The sequence below is a fragment of the Haliotis rufescens genome, unplaced genomic scaffold (genome assembly GCF_023055435.1).
Source record: "Haliotis rufescens isolate VD_foot unplaced genomic scaffold, xgHalRufe1.0.p SCAF_37, whole genome shotgun sequence".
NCBI lineage: Eukaryota > Metazoa > Mollusca > Gastropoda > Lepetellida > Haliotidae > Haliotis > Haliotis rufescens.
The window spans coordinates 4,253,916-4,273,988 of NW_025964079.1; the positions used below are offsets into that span (position 1 = coordinate 4,253,916).

Consider the following 20,073-nt stretch of genomic DNA (forward strand, 5'->3'; position numbering starts at 1 on the left):
ATTGTTGTTGCATGACATCATAATAGAAAGAGAGAATTTCATAATTGGCTAGGTCTAAAATGGTAAAACCAACTGCAATAGGTTGATCTAAATGAACACTCACTTTGTTCATTTCTACTGCCACCACGTCCTTGGAAAATATGCTCACCTGTTTGAAATTTGTTTCTGCTGCATATTTGAGCAATTGAGTTCTTTTAGTCACTAAATGCATTGTTTTGTGTTTTCTTTTGTTCATGCAAAACCGTCCAAAGACACAATTGTTCATAAGTTTGTACGGTCTTTATTACAGACATCAGTTGCCTGTCTGCGTCTGTTCAAATTGAGTTAAATGTAAGGTTTCAACCATGGGGCTTGAGCAAACTTGAGCACTCTATGTATGTGTTGAAGGACTAAGCCATACCTCAAATACAACTGTAGGGTTTTGACATGCACCACATAGTTTAAACGATCTTTCAAAGTGGCAAACATTTTTTTCCCTGAAGCTTTTGGTTTTCTTTCTTTACCTGTTTTGGTAGGTGTTTGAAACTGGCTGAGTAACTCTTTGTGATAGTGAGAAAGGTCTTCGAAAGGAATATTGTCATGAGTGGGTGCCATAGGTAAGGCAGCGTGGTTTTCGTGCAAATAGGTGGGGTACAGCAGATCCACTTCTTAAATATAGCCTGTATCCCCTTGTACGTCCATGCTTGTCCAGTCAATGGTAGCATATTCACTAGGCTCCATGAACTGATACTGACCAAGAGGAAGGGGTTCTAGCATGACTGTTGCATACAAAGAATTCACATCATAATACATGAGATAAGAAGTCTCTTTGCATGGATCAAAATCAGACATGAATTCATTGTTGCTATGGGCATATTTTGTTCCTCCTCGAATAGAATATTCTATGAAATTGTAGGAATCTACATCAGTGAACAAATCCAGTTCGACACCTGTGACTTTCATAGCAGCATCGAGACAAAACCCAGGCATGCTATAATAGTGGCAGATGTCGGGACCATAATCTGTCAAACAGCCTGTTCGGAAAGCCTCAACAATGTCAGTCAACAACAAGACATCAACACATACATACAATCGTGTAAAATTACCCATGGTTTGACAATGAAAAGTATGCCACAACTCTTGAGCAAAAGCATAATCTTCATCATTGATGTCTTCATCAGAGAGTGTGCTGTAGAAAGCTTCTTTTGAAGGGAGTGAGGTTTCCTGTAAGGTGTACCATGAAGCCATGCGTTCATAAGGATAGGGAAGCTTTCGAGTCAACATACCTACATGGTGAGGAAACTCTTCTTTCAAATAGACAAAGGAATGAACACCTCTTTTCAGTTGGTTTTGGGTCAATGTATCTGGTGAACCTTGCAAAAATTTTAAAGAATCGAAAAAGTGAAGGATAGAAATTGTTCAGATTTATGAGGAATGACTTGAATGTCTCTCTTCCCAAAATTTTGGCCAGCTTCCAGAATCAAGTGTGTATCATACCGTTTACTATTGTGTAACATGATTTTGACCTTTTTTCTCAATTGGAAATTGCACTTGTTATGCAAGACATGTCTAAATGCCCCACTCAAGTGATCATGATCTAACACCCTGTCTTTCCCTAAAACACCTCTACATATCCCAAAATGAGTAGTGTTTGCTATCTGTAGTCGGTCCTGTTGTGTTAATTGCATAGATTTAACAGAGTCAAATAAAGTCATAATCTCATGATACTCTTTCAGAATGTGTTCTATAAAGTGTTCAGATGCTTCTTTACCTACATAAGATTGTATGGGTTTGGAATATTGTTCATCTGAGCACACCACTTTGTAAGCATAAGCAGAAGGCACATGTTTATTCATACGCATAGCATGATTGTCCTCTGGTATCAATAAACTTTCAAAATCAGCCACAATGAGGAATTTAGCTCTTTCTGTTTTTGATTGCAAGCGCAAACCAAACTGATACAGGGCTTCCTCAGGTTTTGGTAAGATGGCTGTTTGACATTTTTCAAAGCAGTAAGTCTTGTGCGCTTGCAAACTTGTCATATTAGAACAGTGGTGAAGACACCTTTTGCAAATATACACAAGATAATCATGAGTTTTGGTTCTGACCAGACGATTCAAATTTGTGATTAAACAGTAATGAGTGTCTGGTGTCTTATCAAGTTCCATATCTTCATCACCTTCCATACCTAAGATACCTTCAAAATCTTCAGGTTCATTTTCTTGTGAAAGTAACAACATATCTATCTGTCTACGTTCGTCTATATCATGCACATTGCTGATGAGTAGTGGAAACAAAGTGTTATCTTCGTATCCATACACGTTAATGGACAATCAGTTGACTTCTTCAAAGTGTGGGATTTGTTTCAAAGTCATAGGAAAGGTAAAGCCTTCTAATTGAAGCCGATTGACATAAGGCTCATAATGGGTGACCCTCTCTTTATTGCGGTTTGCTGGATAGAGTTTGGCTAACACAGAGTACAGGAAACACAATTCATCTTCATTTTTGATGTAGATGATACTTCTGGTTTTATATGCAAGACCTTTCGGTAGTGGAATGTAACTCCCACCTTTGAAAGGTTTGAATTGTGTAAGGGTTAGTTTCATCAACACGATTTCTGCTATATTCAAATTGGAATGTTCTCCTTCATACTCGTCTATTGTGGTAAGTATTTGATGCATAGCTTTCAGGTACTGCTCAATCAAGTACTTTGTGTGTTCTATGATCTGTCCGATCTGAAACTTTCTGGCGAACAGAACAACTCTGTGACATCATGTCTTCACCAGTGTACACTACCCAATTTGCTCACAAGAACTACTTGACTATCAACGTTTCCAATGGTCAAGTCTATGCTCATCTAATGAACTGGAATGCCAAAGGGGAGAAAAAGTCTGTCTCCTTGAAGGCGGGGGTCTTTCGGAAGCTGCTGGATGAGAGAGACTTATACATTCAGCAAATGGAAGATATGGAACTTGAGATGGAACTACCTGACACCCCACCTGTTCCAGAGGTGACTGTTAACAACTACAATGCAGGTGTTGGAAATGTTGGAGGGATGCTTCCCCCCTCCACCGTCCCATACCCTCTGGTAACAACACCTACAATGATGAGAGTAGGTGCGAGTGGAGCAGCGGGGAGCACTGCTGGTGGTAGAGTCAACCGATCCACACCCTATGCACGTGTTGGTAAGTATCCTATTATCATAAACTACAATTGTAGAAGTATTACTTTTATCACAATTACATCTAAAACTTATTTAGGACATAATTCATTTGTGTGAGGTTTATGAAGAACACTGCTATGAAGTTATTATATTTAAACTAAAATCTTTCTTTGAGGAAAGAGATTTTTCAAAGTAAATTATTTTATTATAATTAAATAAATAGTTTTGATGTTTATAAAATTGTTTATCAAAACTAAAACCTTTTCTAGGAAATAGTTTTAAAAGTTATTATTGTAATAGTGTTTGGTTAAAACTTAAAATCAATATTATTACAACTTCTGTAGAAATATTATGCTATCATAATTATTTTTATAATAAATAAATCTATTTTTGAGATAAAAGATTTTTCAAAGTAAATTATTTTATCATAATTATTTTTATCATAATTAAATCTAAAAGTTATTTGAGAATTTTTTTTTGAAGTTTATAAAATATAAAAGTTTACCACATTTAAAACTTTTCTAGGAAATACTTTTAAAAATTATTATTGTAATAGTATTTGGTTAAAACTTGAGAGTAATACAATTACTGTAGAAATATTATTCTATCATGATTGTTTTTATAATAATTAAGTTATTTAAGAAATAGTATTTGAAGTTTATAAAATTGTTTGAAATATTTAGGAAATAATTTTGTGGAAAATTTACCACAATTATCTTAGTGTCAAATATAAGTGAGTTTGTGTTTACATAAGCTTTTGAAGTTATTTATTTCAAATCTGTATTTTTCTTTCAGATACACCACGCAAACAGTAATTCGATGGTGCCAGCAGCCAATTGGAGGATGTATCCATTCATTATGTGTACCCGCCCCCATGTTCCATGAATAAAATTGTCATGAATAAAATTGTTATATGTTATGTTGTGAAATGAACGGTCTAAGGGAGGTCACTCACGAGTAACCTCCCTTAGACAGTATGTTATATGTTATTGCTGTGCAAAGAGAGGCTTCTCGTGTGCAACGTCGTGTGAAACAAAGTCATGTCGACACGAGTACTCCCCGTAGTGTATCGTACCTAATGTGCTTCCTAGTTATCTCCATTCCATCCGCACATATCTTGGTTATTATGTGAAAGCGTAAGTTAAAGAAAGTTTTTTCGAAAATATTATTATTTTGAAGATGCAGGACACTGCGAAAGACATAGACTTTCTTTGACTTTTACTTTTACACAAGAGTAGACTTTAAAGACAACAACAAAAACAAAACATTGTGGATTCAGGTTTATTTCACGTTACAAAATCAAGAAATATGTGCTTAGTGTCAATGTACATATGATGTCCATACGACCTATGGTCTAGAGAGCACTCTCATCAACCATCTCCAATACCGGAGGATGCCCCCAGTCTCATCATGCGCCTTTCACTTCGAAGATGTGAACATTTTGGTGTGCATGGCAGCGATCGTCTGGGTGTTACGTTGGATGGTGTGGATGGAGGCTCGCCAGATGATACAGATGGTGGTTCGTCGGATGATGTGGATGGTAGCTCGTCGGATCGTGCAGATGGTGGCGCATCGGATGGAGCGGACATACTGATAGCTTTGTGTCTTCTACGATATAAAATGCAGACGGGGAAGCACAACATCATCATCAGCATCAAAACCAATTTTGTAGTTACTTTTCCTGAAATGCACAATTTTTAGATAAAATAGTTCATAAGTTACTTTTACTGCATGAATGCAAAAAAAAATTAGATAAAATTTAGTTCATAAGTGACATGATATTTTGTATATGTCACTCAACATCATATAATTAGTTACTTTTCCTAAATAAATGCAAATCTTTTTTTAGTTCATAAATTAGTTACATGATATTGTGAATATATCACTCAACATCATCATTGATTAAAAATAAACTCACCATCAAGATCATCATCGCCATCAAGATCATCATCATCATCATCATCGTCATCGTCGTCATCATCGTCATAGGTGTTGTTGCGGTCGTAGTCATTAGGGAGGCGTGCTAAAAAGGTGTTGGGAAGAGGTTGGGTGTTGTGTGAAGAGGGGGGTTACTTATAAATGATACTGACATCTATCTACATTAAATTTACATTAAATGATTTTAACTAAGATGATCTACATTTGTGTGATCATCTGTTCCATTTCATAGGTATTATTGAGAGGTGAAACGTTTTTATTCTTTCTTATTTGATATATAAAACAACCCATTAATAAAACACAAAAACCAATAGGAATAATAACTATATCTGCAATAACGCTGCTTGATGTGGTTACTATGGTGTCGGAAGTAATAGTTGATGCAGTTGTAGAAGTTGAATTAGAAGTGAGCGGTGCAGTTGAGATAGAAGTTGAATTAGAAGTGAACGTTGTTGAGAGAGTCGGTGTATGAACTGTCGTATGTGTTAATGCGAGAGGTAAAATAGCAGATGCGACGACGTAGGAAGTGGGGAGTGAGCACAGTTGAGATTGAAGTTGGGATAGAAGTGAGCGTTGTAGAGTGAGTCGGTGTATGAGCTGTCGTATGTGTTGGTGCATGTGGTAAAATAGTAGAAGCGACAGTGTTGGAAGTGGAAAGCATATGCGGAGTAGAGCGAGATGTGTAGGAAGTCGGAGAATAGGTTACTGATATTATAGGTAACATTGTGGTAGTAGTAGAAGCGTCTAAGTTAGTGTTATTTATTCCTGAAACCAGAAAAAAAATATGTAAAAAATGTTAGTCAACAACTTAGAGTGAAATCAACATAAAACAAAACTGGATGAATTATTAGGTTTCCAATAGTAACGAGACAGAAAATGAGTCGTACGTAAAATCTACTTCCAGGTCTCATGTAGTAAGATACATGGCAGAAAGCATGGTGCAACTAAGTCAAATTTCTTCCGAAGTTTTCACTAGAAAGTGTAAGATAAGTTTTTCTATAGACAGCTACATAACCTTCCATGACACATGAGCCCGTTCACCAAGATGTTGAAATCAGCATACAGTGTTTCGCATGTTATGTCATGTCCTATGATTTTCTGAAATAAAATAATAAACAATTTATAATAATCAATTTGCATGAAGGAATGTATGAATGATATTAGATAAGTTAAAAATGAATGAAGCAGATAACATACCTTCAACTCTGGGAAATATTCCTTCTCCAGCACAACCGAGACCCCTGAGAGGGTATGTAACACCACGTCTTTCAAAATGTATTTATTTGATACCACGTTTTTAATCGTAGAATGTGTGTTGTTTTAATGTTCAGCTAATTGTGTCAGCCATCGCCAACACCTGAAGGGATGGTGTAAATCCTGCTGGGGTCCATGCAGGTAGCAAAAGTATTGTAAGTCCCCATGGTCCCCAGTGAGGTGATCTATCTTCAGTTGCTGGCGATCTATAGCCTTTTTTTATATTGTATCGTTAGGTATAGTGACATCTTTTTATGGTTGTATACTAGTTTTAAATAATATTCTGTGATCATCTAGGTATTTTACTGTCCTTTGTTGACAGGCCGTTATTGTTTAAATATATATATTATGTATAACTTTTGGTAGTCACGATATGGCTGAAATACTGCCGATGTGACTATAAATTTTAACTCACACACTCACTCACAACCGAGACCGGGGACCCTCGAACGAACATAACGGAAACGGTGCGATATACGCCGACTCGGGTGTGCTGGAGAGGTGTTTGTCCCGTTGTGCAAATAAGTGTGCTGGACTTTTGATGACATGGGAAAGTTGTCCCCGAACCGAGAGATAGCATGGATATGCAAACTATAAGGGTAAACATGGTTGGCGATGTTTACAGTTCGGAGACAGATCTTTAATGAATAACAGACATTACACTAAATAATATGGGGTATAGAACAACAAGTAAAGATTGCTGCAGAGCATCAATTGTTCCCCGCAATATAATGCTATGTGCAGAGCAAGGAAGTGTAAGCTATGGGAGGAGAGAATTCGTGTTAAGTACAAATTGGTTGTTATTAATGTAGTTACATTTGGAAAGCACAATAAAAGAAACAGTGTCTTTAAATGGTCAGCACAAGGAAAACCCAGGCACGAAAACTGGGCCTGTCAGGCAGAACTTGATATATATCCACTATAGGTACCAATAAAAAAATAATTGATTCCAAGTCCTATATAGATGACACAACAACAAAATTTAATGTCATTCTAAAATATGCTTCTGTCGCAAATATCAATATTTCTGGTCAAAATGTTGGTTGGGATAAATAAAACAAACTGTTTAAATAGTAAACACAAAAATTGTAGTAAATCCACTGTAAATAAAACCTCAGTTTAAATGTAAAAATTCACGTATTCATTAATGGATTCCCATTCATCTGGTAGCATGTTAAAGGGCAAGTTCACACGGAAATTAACCTAATTTTCTTGTACTTTTTCCACAATAAAAGTGTTAACCTAGAAGTGTCATAGACAAAAAAATAAAAATATCACAAGTAATTAACATATGTTTTGCATTAAAACGATTTATATTTTTCACATTTACCAAGTGTTCTATTTCCATAACAAAAACACCATGGATTATGCCCCTTGCAATATGACGTCATTGGTGCCAATTGATAAACATTATGACGGATGTTAGATCCGCTTCACGTGGTGTAGGTACAGGTGTGTGATTCTAGCGTCTCAGATGCCAGCCAGCATAGTGTTATGCTGAGTCACCACTGCGCCGGAGTGTGTCGTAGGCCATGTTGTTTTACCGAAAACTTGTACTTGATATCTTTTGCGTTCAGAATAGACAGGGGCCCAGTTGAATTGGCACCAATTACGTCATAATCTAAGGGGGATAACTCAGGCCTGTTTAGCTCGAAAAACGAAGGCCTCATAACGGCATATCATTTTCACACTATTGTGAGCTTCCTACTTTCACTGTGAAAAAAATGAGTGTATATTTTCAAACACAGATACTAACTAACTCTAAAATTGCGTTTTGTTTAGAAAAAGAAAGAAAGTGATTTTTGCGTGTACACTTCCCCTTTAAGAACACCCAGTTTGGTCAAGACATCTATAAATATTGAGAAATATCTTACATATTGTAAAAACAAAGGTCATAGGTCACTTTTCTCAAAACTTGGTTTAAGTAATCACAAACTCAAAATTGAAAATTGGTAGATATACAAAAACACCAACCCATTGAATCAACGTTTCTGTGAAACATGTGATGTCTCAGAAGATGAACAACACTACGCACTGTCTTACATAATACAACCAAGATAGAGAATGACAATTCTCAATCATGATAGAGAATTTGGTACACTCTGTTAAAAGGAACAGTTCTTAATAATTTTACCAACAGTTATCCAGAAACAACTTCCAAGATCTGTTATCATATCAACAATAACAAACAAATTCCTTGTATGTACAACATTACCATAGTTTTGCTCAATTCTCATATTGTTTTCATATTATTCTAATACCCTTGTTTTGAAATAAAATTGTTATAATGTACCTCCTTTGTGTGTTGAATGTACCTGTGTTTTATATTTGTCGTTTATTGTGCATGTATTTTGTAGTTTGTGATAGTGTAATATTGCCACTGTTTCTTCATGGAATGTTACGCAATACATATCTCATCTAAAACATCTTTGTTGCGTACGGGGGCACGGTTGGCCCAGTCGCCGAAGGCGCTGCAATTCGCTATGCAGTGTTGTCTCCCTTGGGCACGCCAGAAACCTATGACAGTGTGTTTGAATCCCGGATCGCCCTGATTTTGTTGTCAGCACAAAACCCTTGCTCGTTGGCTTCACCAAAGTGGTGAACGTCTAAAACCTGCATCACTTCGGAATTCCCCCCTACATCAAGCTGACACGGAATACTATTCAAAATGGCGTTAAACCCAACTCACTCACTCACTCCTGTGTACGGTTCCGTTTGGTTAACTGGGTTTGTGTTGTGATTGCTTCAAGTTTAGATTTGAAGTATGTTTAGAAGAATGTTACTATGTTCAACCCAAACATCGTGAATATATCATGCAACCGTATAATCTTTTTGGAAAATAATTGCTAACTACAGCCCAACCTATGTATCCAGAAGCAAAGAACGTATACGGGTGTACAATCTCTGCCGGAAGTTAAAAATACTGTCAAAGCAATAAACCATGCAGAGCCGTAAACTGACTCATGAACCGGTATGAATCATACATTACATACAGTGAAGTATTTGAAACAATACTGTGCTCAACTATGCACAGCAAGCCCCATACATGCGATTATTAAGACAGCTAATTTCTCATATCAAACCCGTTGTTTTACATGTGTTGTTCATTAAAAAGTCATACTTTATAGAAACCTGGTATTTTAATCGTGTTTGAACAATATATTGCAATAGCAATGTGTAGTTGAAAGATGGAGTGCGCGTGACTATGGTGGCCGAGAGGGGACATCGCTTTCTCGCTCTATCGCTTTCTCGCTCTATCGCTTTATCGCTTTCTCGCTCTATCGCTTTCTCGCTTTATCGCTCTATCGCTTTCTCGCGGTATAGTAATATTCCCTCTTGGCCACGATATTGGTCGCATGCGTTGTGTTTCTTTACGATAAATAGTATATACGTAAAGCAACATTAATGAATTGTTAAACCTGACCTCAGTGTGTGTGTGTGTGCGCGCGCGGGGGGGGGGGGGGGGGGGGGGGGGCGCTGATGTGGGTTTTAATCATAAAAGAGAACTGAGATTTATCCAGTCGCATTTCAAATTCTACTTAAGGACGGAGTGTTGAAATTTTCTCACTATCTACTTAAATATGATTTGACAGTACAGACATATGTGCTTTTATAACAATCCAGGTATTTCTGCGTAAAAACAGAATTTGATTGATTTATGGTCCTATTTAGCTACTGCTTCCCCCGCCCCCTGGCCAAGTTATCAAAACAAATAGCAAATAACACCGCTCAATAGCGCTGAGTAGTAGGTAGTTCCTAAAAAGCAATAGTGTTTTCCTAAAAACAACGCTTATATCATTGTTTATTCTGTTTGCGGGTGTAGATGTCATCAAAGTGGAAGTTCTCACCCAAGCAATGGTAATACTACCGGATGTCCATTATGTAATTTCTAGTTTTTGGATGACATATTGTTCTCAGTAACCGTAATGTGGAAAGAGATAGTTGATTGGTTTTATATTCAAGTTGGTATTTCCGCTATTCAAAGTGTTCAGTGAGGCCGTCTTATCAACAGTCATTTCTGAGACATAATGCAAAGTATATACTACCGTATTCGACGTAATAAGCGCCGCGCTCTAATAAACGCACACGGCGATATTTGCTAATATATTGGCTAGTGAACAATCCCAATTAGCACCCCTTTCGATTGATTAATGTATTCAAGACTTATTTATTCGCGTATAATACGCACTCGTGGGTTATATGCACACTTAATTATGGGCAATTAAATTCGGGAAAAATATATCTTTCGTACATAAACGTTTCAGGCTGTCAGCATTAACCACGAAACTTATCTTTCAACTCAACTTTTTTTTCCACCAAAATAATATTCTTACTTTGAGAGCGCCCTGGGGGCTTATTACGTCCGAATATGGTAATTATGTCTACGCTTAACTTTAACGTTAATTTCAAGATTTACAGTACATACTATTCAAAAACAGTTAAAGAACACCCGATTCCTTCATATGACTATAGTTAGTCATTAGAAGAAGCGATAGAGCGAGAAAGCGAGAAAGCGATAGAGCGAGAAAGCGATAAGCGGGAAAGCGATAGAGCGAGAGAGCGAATAAAGCGAGAAAGCGATAGAGCGAGAAAGCGAGAAAGCGATGTCCCCTCTCGGCCACCATACGTGACAGGTTTGACCTAAATTCCTGCCCGGGACGTTTCTCGATGGCTTCCTGAATAACATACGATAAATTGCAAAGGCAGTGCACAATAGAGCTGTTCGGGTCAGGGAGATGATCACTCACTGTCATGATCAGTGATACAGCTTGAATAAGATACAATGACCAGCATTGCAAGGTCAGTGAGTGATAAAGGTCTATACTACGCCTATAGCTAAAGGAGATAATCGCTCAATGCGCAATAGTTTATTCTTACAAAATATAGACCGGTTAACTTTAGCGAAATGAGATATGTATTTCCCTAAACCTGTTTAGCTCTTTTAAAACAAAATGAACAAATTTCATGGGTTATCTGCATTACGAAACTTTCGGAATAGCAAGACGGATTTTAGAAGTATCTCTTATTGCTGAGAAAGATAGCCTCAACATTTCACGCACATTATTTGTATATTTCGTTTCGGTAACTGCATGGCTTGAAATTTCAATTGAAACCAACATATCGACATACTGCTACAAAATTAACGGTTCCCGTATACTACCCGCCTTCAGGGCGGGGAAGAATGATATGATTATATAAAAACAGTGACACCAATACCTAAACCACGCCTACAATTAAGATTGATGAGATTGTGTATGTGAGGGTACGCACGGTGTCTAGCCGGGAGAGCCACATTTCAGAAATGGCTATTGCCGGTAGAGCCACATTTCAGCTGAGTGCATTTCACCTTAATTAATTAATCCGATTACCGATACCTTTAAATGAGTGTCCCACATTTAAATTACTAGCGTGGTGTTCTTTAGAATACCTTTAAATGAGTGTCCCACATTTAAATTACCAAGCGTGGTGTACTTACTTACTTACTTATATTGGAGATTAACGTGCGCTTTCCGACTGCAAGCGTATGTCGCACACGGGCCCGTACCAGGCCATTTAATGTGTTTCCAAAAAAGGGGAAAGTGAGTTTGTGCAACCCAGGAGGGGGGCTTTAGGGGTTGCTTACATAGTAATTTTGAAATTTGGAAAGAATGCCAAGAGTGGGTGGGGGGACGAACTAAGGGAGCTGTGTGTGTTGGGTGGTTGTTAGATAAGGTAGTTTTGGTTTTAATATTTTATTTGGGGTTTAAATGCGACTAATTAGTCCTGTTTTAATTAGGTATATGCCTAAGGCTTTGAATTTTTCTAATTTATTTTGTGGTTTTAGGATTGAAATTAGTGTAAGTCCCGTTTTAAGAGTTAGGGTGGTCTGTAGTGTTAACGTTGTTCGGTGTGTTTGGTAGTGTGTGCAGTGAATGAGTACGTGTTCTGGTGTTTCGTGTTGTTTGCAATGCGGGCAGTTTCCTGTTGTGTGTAGATTAGCTATTTTACGGTGATTATTTAGTTTGGTGTGGCCTGTTTGTAGTTTAGTAATTATTCTAGGTCTAGAGTTTACCACTTACAATTCAGTTGGACTTTGAACGTGCAGCTCACAATGCCGTGACTGATGTTTTTCCTGGGACATTAGTTAGAGGGTGTTTCTTTCACTTCACCCAATGTATCTGGAGGAGGGTACAGAAAGAAGGTCTGGTGATGGACTATAAGGAAGATGAGGAGGTGAAGAGCTGCTGCCCTCCCTCTAGTACCTCGTGACAAAGTGGATGATGTGTGGCTTGATGCCATCGCTGACTCTCCTGCTGGCCCTAAAGTGACTGCCTTCATGGACTACGTGACAACCAGTTGGGTTCAAGGAGGGGCCTTGGGGATTTGGAACCATTTCGAAAACCAAGGCCACCGTACCAACAATCACCTGGAAGGGTGGCACAACAAGATAAAGAAACTTGCCAAGAAGTGCCACATGGAATATGCTGACCACGTGGGCGACCCCCTTTCTTCTGCAGTAATGACATTAAATCCATTATGCTATTCATATGCTATTCATATGCTATTCATATTCATCGATGTAAAGTTTTGATGAATATGTTACTGTTATCCTTGTTGAATAAAAAATGAGAAAACAAGACTTGTTTTGTTATATACGGTAACCTGTTAGAATCACAAAGCATGTTTTGACAGCATAGCCGCGAGAGCCACATTATACAATCACGCAACCATAACCATTGCCGCGAGAGCCACATCAATTTGGGCTATCTATTTTCGAAAAGTGGCTTTGCCGGCCTGTAACCGAGGGTACGCACGTACCTGCATGCAAGTGAAATAATCAGGTCAGGTTTGTTCTATTTCTAGAATAACAAGAAACAATTACCGTGAAATATTAAAAAAAGAAGAAGAGGAAATGAGAATATGAATTTTATTTGAGAAATGTATATTTTTTACAATACCAAAATAAACATACTATGCAATGGTTAAATATCTAATTTACGAAATAGGTAGCGACTATGTAAACAAAGAACAATATAAGACTTCCATTAATCATTTTACACTTTTACCCTTTACGGTATCTACCATTATTCAGAAGCTGTCAGATGTAATACATGTTCGTATTATGTAGCAATTGTTTCACGTGATGATGCAGAATGATATCATTATGATAAGTTAATTGATAGCGACGTACATATGTCAAATGATAAGTGCGGTATATATCAAGCTATACCGCACGTACAATACACCCCCACTCCCCCCCCCCCCCCCCCCCCCCCCACACACACACACACACAAAAGCTTAATGTCATGTATGTAAATTAACATATTTAAAGATGTGTTTAATTTACATTATGATAATAAAGTCTTAAAAATATAAGATACTTACCTCCTTATAGCAACACCATTCTTAATATTTACGTTTCAAGATTGTACCGAAGTACGATAGCTAGACTTGCTTTAATGTCGGTCTTTTCAAACTATGCGATAACTGTAGGAAGTCTAACATCATAAACAGTCAATACTTTGACCGAGCTATCAAGTTCGAACATTCATGTTTCAAAAATACGTCCTCGTGAGAAAAGGGCGAGGTTCTTGTAAAATTAAAACGATATTTTTTCTTTGTTGCGGCCATATATGTGAGAGACTTGTATTTCCAACGTGAATATGTTGCGGGTTAAATCAGTACTTTTTATTCTTTTGCTATTGAAAACCATATGAAAAAAGGTTCAGGGTTCATTGATTAATGAAAGAGAGAGAGTAGTCGCCTTGTAACGCCTCATATTCATGACTACTTTTAAACCCTGATTGATGAAAGAGAGAGAGTAGTCGCCTTGTAACGCCTCACATTCATGACTACTTTTAGTATCTCCTGTTGCCGTTTGGAGGTGATTCGATAAAGTCACGATGATAAACAATTTTTGTAGATATTAATTATGTTTCAACTGTTGAGGAGATTAGGGTGGGACTTAGTCACATGAAAACTCCAGGGTTAAGGGATGACAGTGCAATATTTTTGCTTTTCTTTTAATATGGATAAATCGGATTTAATACATTCTCTTGGTTTAAAAGGTGTTGCGGATACTACAGAAAAAAATAGCAAATTGGAAATTTTGTGTGTTAAGAAAATCAATGTTGTGGAAAATCAACTTTAAATTTGTTAAATGATTATAACATAAGACACAACCTTATACAAAATCGGATGGAAAAACAGGCTATATTACATGATATTCTAACCTGTAAAACATTCTTGGACAAACAGAAACACATTCGGTGTTGTGTGAACATTAAAACACTAAATATTAGTGATTATCAAAAACATAATATCAGTGTGCAAGATATCATTGTTGGATTATGCAAACCGTGTATTGTGATTCTGTAGCGGGTGAGTATTAATTTATATGTCTCCTGCGATAATAGACGATATGAGAGAGTAGGATTTACTCTCTAACTCCCCTCCTCTGAAAAGGGGATATATAGTCTAATTTCCTCCCTTGGAGACCGCCTCCGTGGTCTTGTGGTAGAGCGTCCGCCCGGAGAGCGGAAGGTCCAGGGTTCGATCCCGGGCCGCGTCATACAAAAAGACGTTAAAAGATGGTACTTGTTGTTACCATGTCTGGCGCTCGGCATTAAGGGGCTAAAACAAGGACTGGTCGGCTCGGAGTCAGCATACTGTGTCTGAGTGGGGTATTCATGTTAAACTGCGGCATGGTATCTCAGTGAGCTAGCACTATAAATCAGCATCAGTCCGGACTAGTACAAGCAGCCACACACACACATACACGTGCATGAATGTCGCTATATAAGTGCAATAATGTTGGACGCGACGTTAAACCTAATTTCACCTCACCTCCTCCCTTGGAAAAAGGACTATATAACTTCTTTTCCGATGAGGAGGCTAGGGAGGGGAAATTCCACTCTCTTACACAGGCTAACATCTAGACAATAAGCTCTCAAAAGTTCGCTCTCTTGAACAATATTTCTGTATCAGTTGAATTTTGTAAGTGATATCATTTTAAAACATATTCCAAGCGAATTATTTACCTTAAACCATGAAATTTATGTTCTGTTAGTTCTTAGTGTATATCGTTGAAATCCATCAATCCATCAATACACATACCTCATAAGTGAGTGCTCTACCATCGGACTGAATGAATTTAGTCTGTATCGTCAGTGTCACTGTCCGTTAGTATGTTAACATTTACTTGTGTGGAATGTGAATGAAAAGGATATCTACTTTGATATAATAAAATGTCGATCGATGGTTCTAATTTTCGACAAAAGTATTCGTAAATTTCGTCTAAAAAGTTAATTGTATCGAACACGTCCCATTTTAATTCTGGAAACCCAAAAGTCCAGAAACTCTACGGTCTTTTCCCAGTCTCGGTCAAAGGTATTTACAAAAATAAGCATGCTGTTTTCATGGGAACATACTAAGGAAGAAAAAAAATGAAAAAAAAAAGTTAAAAAACTCAATATTTACACCAGTGTGGCCCATGGGCCTGCCCATGGGCGAAGATTGTATATCAACGAAAATATGTAATACATGTATCCACAAAAAAAATATGCATATACAGGATAGGTATTTGCCCACAGCAACACCTGCATAACTGTTTATTCGCGCGTGGTGTGGTAGATCGTAATTGACCGAGAGCAGGTATTGTAGAATAACCTGTAAATAATACCGACACTGTAATTAGATACAACGTACTAATGAGAATATGGGAATTATCATAAGAAGGCTGTTGTCTTTTTCTGAACTGTTACCATTTTCATACCAAAAGTGACAATGCATTTAAAAGTTGCTTTAGTGTCATAATATTCACTCAATCGCCTGTAAACATCGCACCGCATATAATGAAATAATTATTTCGAGATTTCGTTAGAATGTGAGATATTCAGTTAGACGTTTTGCAATAAAAGACGAATCGGTTTTTTTCCAAATAAATACGCGCACGTGTACCTGTATATTGCATATCTATTGTCACTTAATTTCCCAGTGTGATGTATTAACGGGACATAAAATGGGAAGTGAAAAAGAAACAAACTAAACTTTATTTCGTTGAAAAATAACGCCAATGAATTGGTGTACACGCGCATGAATTTGTATGATAAACTGTCAAAACGTTTTGAGAGATAAGGCCGGGTTCATTAAAGATCGTTGCACTATGTAAAAAAGGTGAAATTTGTAAAACTTCTGCAAAGGAAACATCCAACCAAAGGCCCTTTTAAAATAGTAATGTAATTATAAATACAAAGTGTGTTTCACATGATACAATATACTTTGTAAACAATTAGTTAATTCTTTAAAGGGACTGACGAAAACATGGGCGAAATATTTTAATAACGCCAAAAATGAGTTGAATTAAGTTAAAATGAGTTAAATTTTGTGTATGATGCCTGAAGGAATACATTATGTATTTGCGAAACAAAAACATGTGTTTTCTGTAAAGAAAAATAATTTTTGCCCATGGGCCAAGCCTTTTTCTCGCCCATGGGCGACCTATTTCAATGTCGCTATAAAATCGTTGAATTAAGTTAAAATGAGTTAAATGTTGTGTATGATACTTGATGGAATACAAGTTAAGTATTTGCGAAACAAAAACATTAGGTTTGTGTAAAGGAAAATATTCTCGCCCATGGGCCAAGCCTTTTGCTCGCCCATGGGCGAAATATTTCAATATCGCTATAAAATCGTTGAATTAAGTTCAAATGAGTTAAATTTTGTGTCATGATACGTGAATGAATGCATTAAAATATATTTGCGAAACAAACACATAAGTTTTGTGTAATGGAAAATATTCTCGCCCATGGGCCAAACCTTTTTCTCGCCCATGGGCGAACTATTTCAATATCGCTATAAAATCGTTGATTTAAGTTAAAATGAGTTAAATATTGTGTATGAAACTTGATGGAATACAAGTTAAGTATTTGCGAAACAAAAACATGAGTTTTGAGTAAAGGAAAATATTCTCGCCCAAGGGCGAGATTGTGTAAATTTTTTTTTTTAAAAAAGTTTTTTACCTTTTTTTAAAATTTTTTCTTCTTAAGTATGTTCCCATGAAAACAGCATGCTTATTTTTGTAAATACCTTTGACAGAGACTGGGAAAAGACCGTAGAGTTTCTGGACTTTTGGGTTTCCAGAATTAAAATGGGACGTGTTATCGTCTTCAAATTGAGAAATAATTGAGATTTTAAGTGTACGGATGAAATTAGCTAATTCTTCGATTGTAGTTAATTCTTGAACGAGTGAACAAAAATGATAATTGCATACAATTATAACAGAAAACTGTGGAACGAAATCGGATGCGTTGGTTTAAAATTTAATAGAAAGAGTCACGTTTTCATTCATTTGAAGATAGGGATAGAAGTTTACCTCACTCATGTTAGTGTGTTAACGTCATTATGTTGTAGATATTCGAGTTCTGTCCGTCTCCACTTGCTGTGTGAAACTTGTGAGCATTGAGGATTGAAGTCTGTCATGCTCTACTGAAGGCGAAGTATGTGAGGGGTGAAGACTGTCATGCTTAACTTGTTCTTTTGAGACTTGTTCTTTGAGGTTTGTGAACATTACAACCTATAATGCTCCACTTTCTCGTTGTGATTGCTGAGGATTGTTATTGCTTGAGAGGATTTAATATTGAGGATGGAGGATTGTTTTCCTGTGAGGATTCGAGATCGAGGATTGAGGATTGTTTTCCTATGAGGATTTAAGATCGAGGATTGAGGATTGTTTAGTGTGAGGATTCAAGATTGAGGATTGTTTTAGTGTGAGGATTGCATTGTTCACAGTGAGGATTCGAGATCGAGGATTGTGGATTGTTTTCCTATGAGGATTTATGATCGAGGATTGAGGATGTTTTAGTGTGAGGATTCCATTGTTTATGAGTGAGGATTCCATTGTCTGTGCTGAACTGGAGGTTTTTACCCTACTAATGTCGTAGCCCTGATCAAACAACTTTTGAGCAAGTATCGTAAATATAAAATGTCATCGCCAGAGAATAACTTAGCTTCGATCATCTACTGAAATGGGCCACTTTAAGAATGAATGGCAAAATAGTGGTTAAATCATTTTAATGGATGATTTAGAATCAGTGATGCCACCAGGGGTTTCCAAAAAAGGGAAAGCATGCCCTGTCTAATCGGTCCAATCACTCGACGCTATTTGAAATCTTTGAAATCAAAGTTAACCCTTCCTTCTTTCTCGCAGAGGAATGGACTTATGACAGAACAAGTAAGCATATACGCTACTTAAGACTTGGGTACCCTCTTTCTAAACCCGATACCAAATATTATTTCATATATTGGACTTTTATAGTCAGTTAACGCTCTTGCCTCGGGAAGATGGGAAGAGACGGGACACGAGAGATGATCACTCACTGATTGTGACAACATAACTAAAACCTTTGTATTAAGCGTAATTATTTATTGTGGCGGATATCACTTACTCTAACATGATAAATCCAAGTAAACTGTGTAACTTCTTCAGCATAGAAAAGGTGTTATGTCAAGAAACTGTCAACAATGTGCACTCCCATACAGAGTAAGTTGTAATCCCACCAAACCCATAATACGTAGGGGCACGGATGGCCCAGTAGTCGCAATTGGCTGTGGGCAGTTGCGTCCCTTGGGCATGCCAGAATCCTATGACGGTGGGTTCGAATCCCGGTTCGTCTCGGTTATGTTTCTAGGTCTGGCAGCACCTTACCCGTGCTCGTGGGTTTCACCTGTGGTGAACAGCTGAGACCTGCATCACTTCGGGATTTCCTCCCACATTAAGCTGACACGCCGTCATACAACCGGCATACTGTTGACAAGGCGTTAGTCCGCTGAAGATTCCGGGTTCGAATTTGCCTTCAGCAACCCATGTTTTCGTAAGAGGCGACTTAAAGGATCGGGTGGTAAGTATGTTGATTCATGTCATTGTATCCCAATTGCGATCGATGCTCATGATGTCAATCACTGGATTGTCTGGTGCAGACTCGAATATATACAGACCGCCATCATACAGCAGCATTATTGCTGAGTGCGGCGTTAAACAACAACAAACAAATCATCCAACCAACATTGTAACAGTGGGCGCTGATGAAATCAAGAAAGGAGAGAGACAAGTACTTCGTATTAAGACTCTTTAGAAAGATGACATAACCCCCCGGCAGCTGTCTGTAAAGTTACCACAAGTAAATGAGCAATTCTGTATGTAATGAGTCAACAGTTGAATGTTCTTGAAGAAGCATACATTGTTTACCCACAAAAGATCCACCATGGTCGCATCCATATGAAATGGAAAGTAAAACAAGTGTGTTTCTGTGGGTTTTTTTTATGCAAACAAATGACAAATTACAAGAAACAATAACTAAACAAGCGTATAGTCAACAAAGTCATCTATATCCCCCTTCCATTTAAACACGTTATGGTCCCAAACCAAGTAACTGACCCAACATTTCTCAAAGCGGTGTTAAACCCAACTCTAACAATCACTCACAAAGCTATACGTATTACCTTCTACTACTGATATCCGCGTCCTCCTGGGGCGGTCGGGTAGCCTAGTGGTTAAAGCGTTAGCTCGTCACGCCGAAGACCGGGGTTCGAATCCCGACATGGGTACACTGTGTGAAGCCCGTTTCTGGTAACCCCCGCCGTGACGCGGAGTCAGTGAATGGGAGAGTATGGTTTTACGCCGCTTTTAGCAATATTCCAGCAATATCACGGCGGTGGGGGTGGGGGTGGAGGAGGGGGTGTGGATGGGGGTGGGGGGGAT

General features: G+C 37.7%; 1 protein-coding gene across 1 annotated transcript; it reads right to left on the minus strand.

Annotated features, from left to right (window-relative positions):
* Nucleotides 1-4,423: 4,423 nt before the first annotated feature.
* Nucleotides 4,424-13,781, minus strand: LOC124144398 (trigger factor-like). Its single transcript, XM_048381307.1, has 4 exons — nt 13,701-13,781; nt 6,096-6,178; nt 5,061-5,165; nt 4,424-4,823 (listed from the first exon to the last, which is right to left on the minus strand). The coding sequence occupies exons 2-4, from the start codon at nt 6,100-6,102 to the stop codon at nt 4,513-4,515; spliced, it is 423 nt and encodes a 140-aa protein (XP_048237264.1). The 5' UTR covers nt 6,103-6,178; nt 13,701-13,781; the 3' UTR covers nt 4,424-4,512.
* Between the last annotated feature and the right edge of the window lie 6,292 nt (nt 13,782-20,073).

Bases quoted from the DNA above. Each gene is read 5' to 3' on its own strand.
- LOC124144398 (XM_048381307.1), bottom strand. The intron at 4,824-5,060 runs GTGAGTTTATTT...TGTGCATTTCAG, and splicing joins TGGCGATGATGATCTTGATG to GAAAAGTAACTACAAAATTG.